The sequence below is a fragment of the Staurois parvus genome, unplaced genomic scaffold (genome assembly GCF_062004578.1).
Source record: "Staurois parvus isolate SC_StPar_1 unplaced genomic scaffold, SC_StPar_1.0 ptg000348l, whole genome shotgun sequence".
Classification (NCBI taxonomy): domain Eukaryota; kingdom Metazoa; phylum Chordata; class Amphibia; order Anura; family Ranidae; genus Staurois; species Staurois parvus.
Window position 1 is genome coordinate 116,329 of NW_028318144.1, and position 3,283 is coordinate 119,611.

The window sequence follows — 3,283 nt, forward strand, 5'->3', positions numbered from 1 at the left end:
GACTATAAATATAGAATTGGCAGGTGAGACAAGTCACAGAGATTGCTTCTGAATTATCACCTTCCACCTCCGATCAACTACATCCGCAGAGTAAGTATGGCATGAATAGAGCTCCACCAGGTTAAAACGTAACTTGTCCTTTAAGCAATATTTAATGCTAGATTAACAACATATCACCTGTATGAATATTTGCCTTATTTTCCAGCTCATAGTGTCGGTTCACACTCAGTGAGTGAACAATGAAGTACTGCAACTTTTTATAAGGGGGTGTGTGTGTGTGTGCCTACCTAATTTCAGCTCACGCTGGTTCAGGGGCGGACTGACAACTCATGGGGCCCCTGGGCAATAGGAGATCATGGGGCCCCTGTGTCCTTGCCCAAACTCAAAAAAGCCTATGAAAAATGTACCAGGGGCATCTCATGGGGCCCCCTACTGACCCAGGGCCCTCGGGCAGTGCCTGAGTTTCCAAATGGTCAGTCCGCCCCTGTTCACACTACTGCTACCTGAAAGTCATGTGACTTACAGTGCAACTTTGCCAGGCGACTTGAGTACTACTTTGAAGCGACGCCGAAGCAACTTTCAGGGAATGCCTGGGTAATCCTGTAATGTCAGATCCAAATCACATCCATACAGATGAGGATCCAACTTGGAGGCGAATTCTATAAAAGTCTATGGGCACAAATCGGACAGAAGTTGCCTTGATGTAGTGCAGGAAACTTTTGTAAAGTTGGAGTGACTTCAGTCATGCTAATTAACCACTTCAAGTCTGGACACTTTCCCCCCCTTCCTGTCCAGGCCAATTTTCAGCTTTCAGTGCTATCACACTTTGAATGACAATTGCACGGTCATGCAACACTGTACCCATATGAATTTTTTAGCATTTTTTGAGACAGATAAAACTTTATTTTGGTGGTATTTATTCAACACTGGGATTTTTTTTTTTTGCTCTATAAATGAAGTCCAAAAATTTTGAAAAAAAGTGTTTTTCTTATAAAATTTTGCAAATAAATAAATAACTTTCTTCATAAATCTTGGCCAAAATGTATTCCGCTATCTTTTTAGTAAAAAAAAATAACCCAAATTAGTTTATAACCAAAAATTATAATTTTTCAAAATTTTTTTACATTTGTGGATAGTGGAGAAGTGACCCCTTTGGAATTCAGTGGAACTTTGGAGTTGGATACCCTTACTTTGGTGATCAATGGAAAGAATGCCCCTTATGTTGCTAAGCACTTGGAATAATGCCTCTTACACTGGCAGTACATTTAGTGCCCCCTCACAGTAATGTTCAGGATGGTGACCACTTACATTGGGGGTAATTAAGAAGAATGCCCACCTTTCAGACAGCTAAAAAATAATTGCTGCCAGCAGTTACTTACCTGACTCTGTTGAGTGAAGTCTGTGCTGGTAGGAATTATTCAGGAACTATCAAGTGAGAAATCAATCCATCAAGAAAAACCTACCTCTGGAGAAATGCAAGGGTTCCATAGAAACCTGGTGGGAAAAGGCTGGCATAGGATGATGATTGGGTGACAGAAATCTGATTTTTTAAAAATGATTTTATTACTAACATATGTATATATTTTTTGCAGTTTCCCCCTTCTTTGGTGATGACAGACATCTTGGATCTCCAGAGAAATACAACCCAGGTAGCCGGTATAAGCAATTATGAGATAATGAGATTGATCTTACTTGGCATAACACTTACAAGTTTCATATTCTTCTTCTATTTCATGGTAGTTATGCTAAGTGTCTCCTTCACCAAAACTGTTGCCCGCCAAGAAGTCCGCTACATCTTGTTTACACACATGCTTGTCAATGACTCAGTGTATCTCCTCTTTAGCCTCTTCTTGTTCTTAGCTTCCTATTATCCCACCAAGTACCCTGCTCCTTTCTGCTATATATTTGTCATTGTGAGCTCTACTACTCTGAAGATTACTCCCTACAACCTGGCCATCATGTCTTTGGAACGCTATATCACCATATGTTTTCCGTTACGACACAGAGAGATCTGCACTTTACACAGAATGGGCATTGCCATTGCAATTATTTGGGCCATTGGACTGTTGCCTAATGTTGCAGATTTCTTTGTTGTGACTTTGACTGTCGAGAAAACATTTTTTGCTCAGATTGTAATTTGCACTCGGTCTTCTTTCATTGTCTCCTCAGTCCAAGATACCATAAGACTTGCCAGCCATGCCTCAACTTTTTCTTTGGTGGGGCTCATAATCATCTTCACGTACATCAAGATCATGTTGGTGGCTTTCAGGATTGACTTAGGAAAGTCATCTGCCTCCAAAGCTGGAAGAACGGTCATGCTCCACGCTATTCAGCTGCTGTTGTGTATGATGGCTTACAGCTACAGCATCTTTCAGATTGTTCTTAAAGATTATGTTACTTTAGACCCCATCATCAACTTTTGTTTCTTCATGTGTTTGCCAAGGTTCCTCAGCCCTTTCATTTATGGGATTAGGGATGAACTCTTCCGCAAGCAGATTAAAAAATTGACTTTGTGTGGTTTTCAAACATGTAGTCCAAAATAAATGTAAAGACATGGAATTTGGAATTGTAATGTTTGAATTATATTGTTCTAGAACAAAAGAAAATGTGCCTATTCTATTCAATCTAAAACCAAAATAGCCAATCACAGTGGTCACATGATTGGAAAGTCCATCTAGCCCCTCACCTAAAGACCTAATATAAGTGCTGTAGAAGGTTGAGGTGTGTATATAAATGTTGAGGTAACTTCATGACACTCATTAGAATGGAAAAAGTGGCTTGGAGTAGCTGCAAAAGGTCTTCAACATTATAGAACAAGTCCAGTTGAATGTGACTGCTACTAGCCATACCATGACCTGAAAAATTTAGAACCTTCACAGACATATAGTATTGCTAGCAGTTAGATGTTTTTGGTAGAAGAGGCTTTGTATGTAAGATGCTAAGAAAAGAGCCAAGTGTCAGGATGTGCAGAAGTTACATCATTAGTGGCCACCAACTGGCTGAAGGAGACCAGGTAAAGCAGCAATGGAGTTTGGAGTGTAGAGCTTGCATTGCTGGAGGAGGCCAAACTGGGGGTTGAGTCTGAAATATTGTGCAGATATACTGTGTCTGCACATTACAGCAAATGCTCTGGGGCTCCACTGCAGCTTTAAGGTGGTTGCTTCTACCACCTCACCCCCTCTGATATGCTTTTGGTGTCCTTTGAAGACCCATATCCCACCCCAATCACAGCTACATTGCACTGCTTGGACAACCTGTTGGCAGGTCCAGTCACTATGTGTGT

General features: G+C 40.8%; 1 protein-coding gene across 1 annotated transcript; it reads left to right on the forward strand.

Annotated features, from left to right (window-relative positions):
- Positions 1-1,610: 1,610 nt before the first annotated feature.
- On the forward strand, positions 1,611-2,730 carry LOC149456766 (odorant receptor 131-2-like). Its single transcript, XM_089684494.1, has one exon. The coding sequence runs from the start codon at positions 1,611-1,613 to the stop codon at positions 2,541-2,543; it is 933 nt and encodes a 310-aa protein (XP_089540620.1). The 3' UTR covers positions 2,544-2,730.
- The last annotated feature ends 553 nt before the right edge of the window (positions 2,731-3,283 follow it).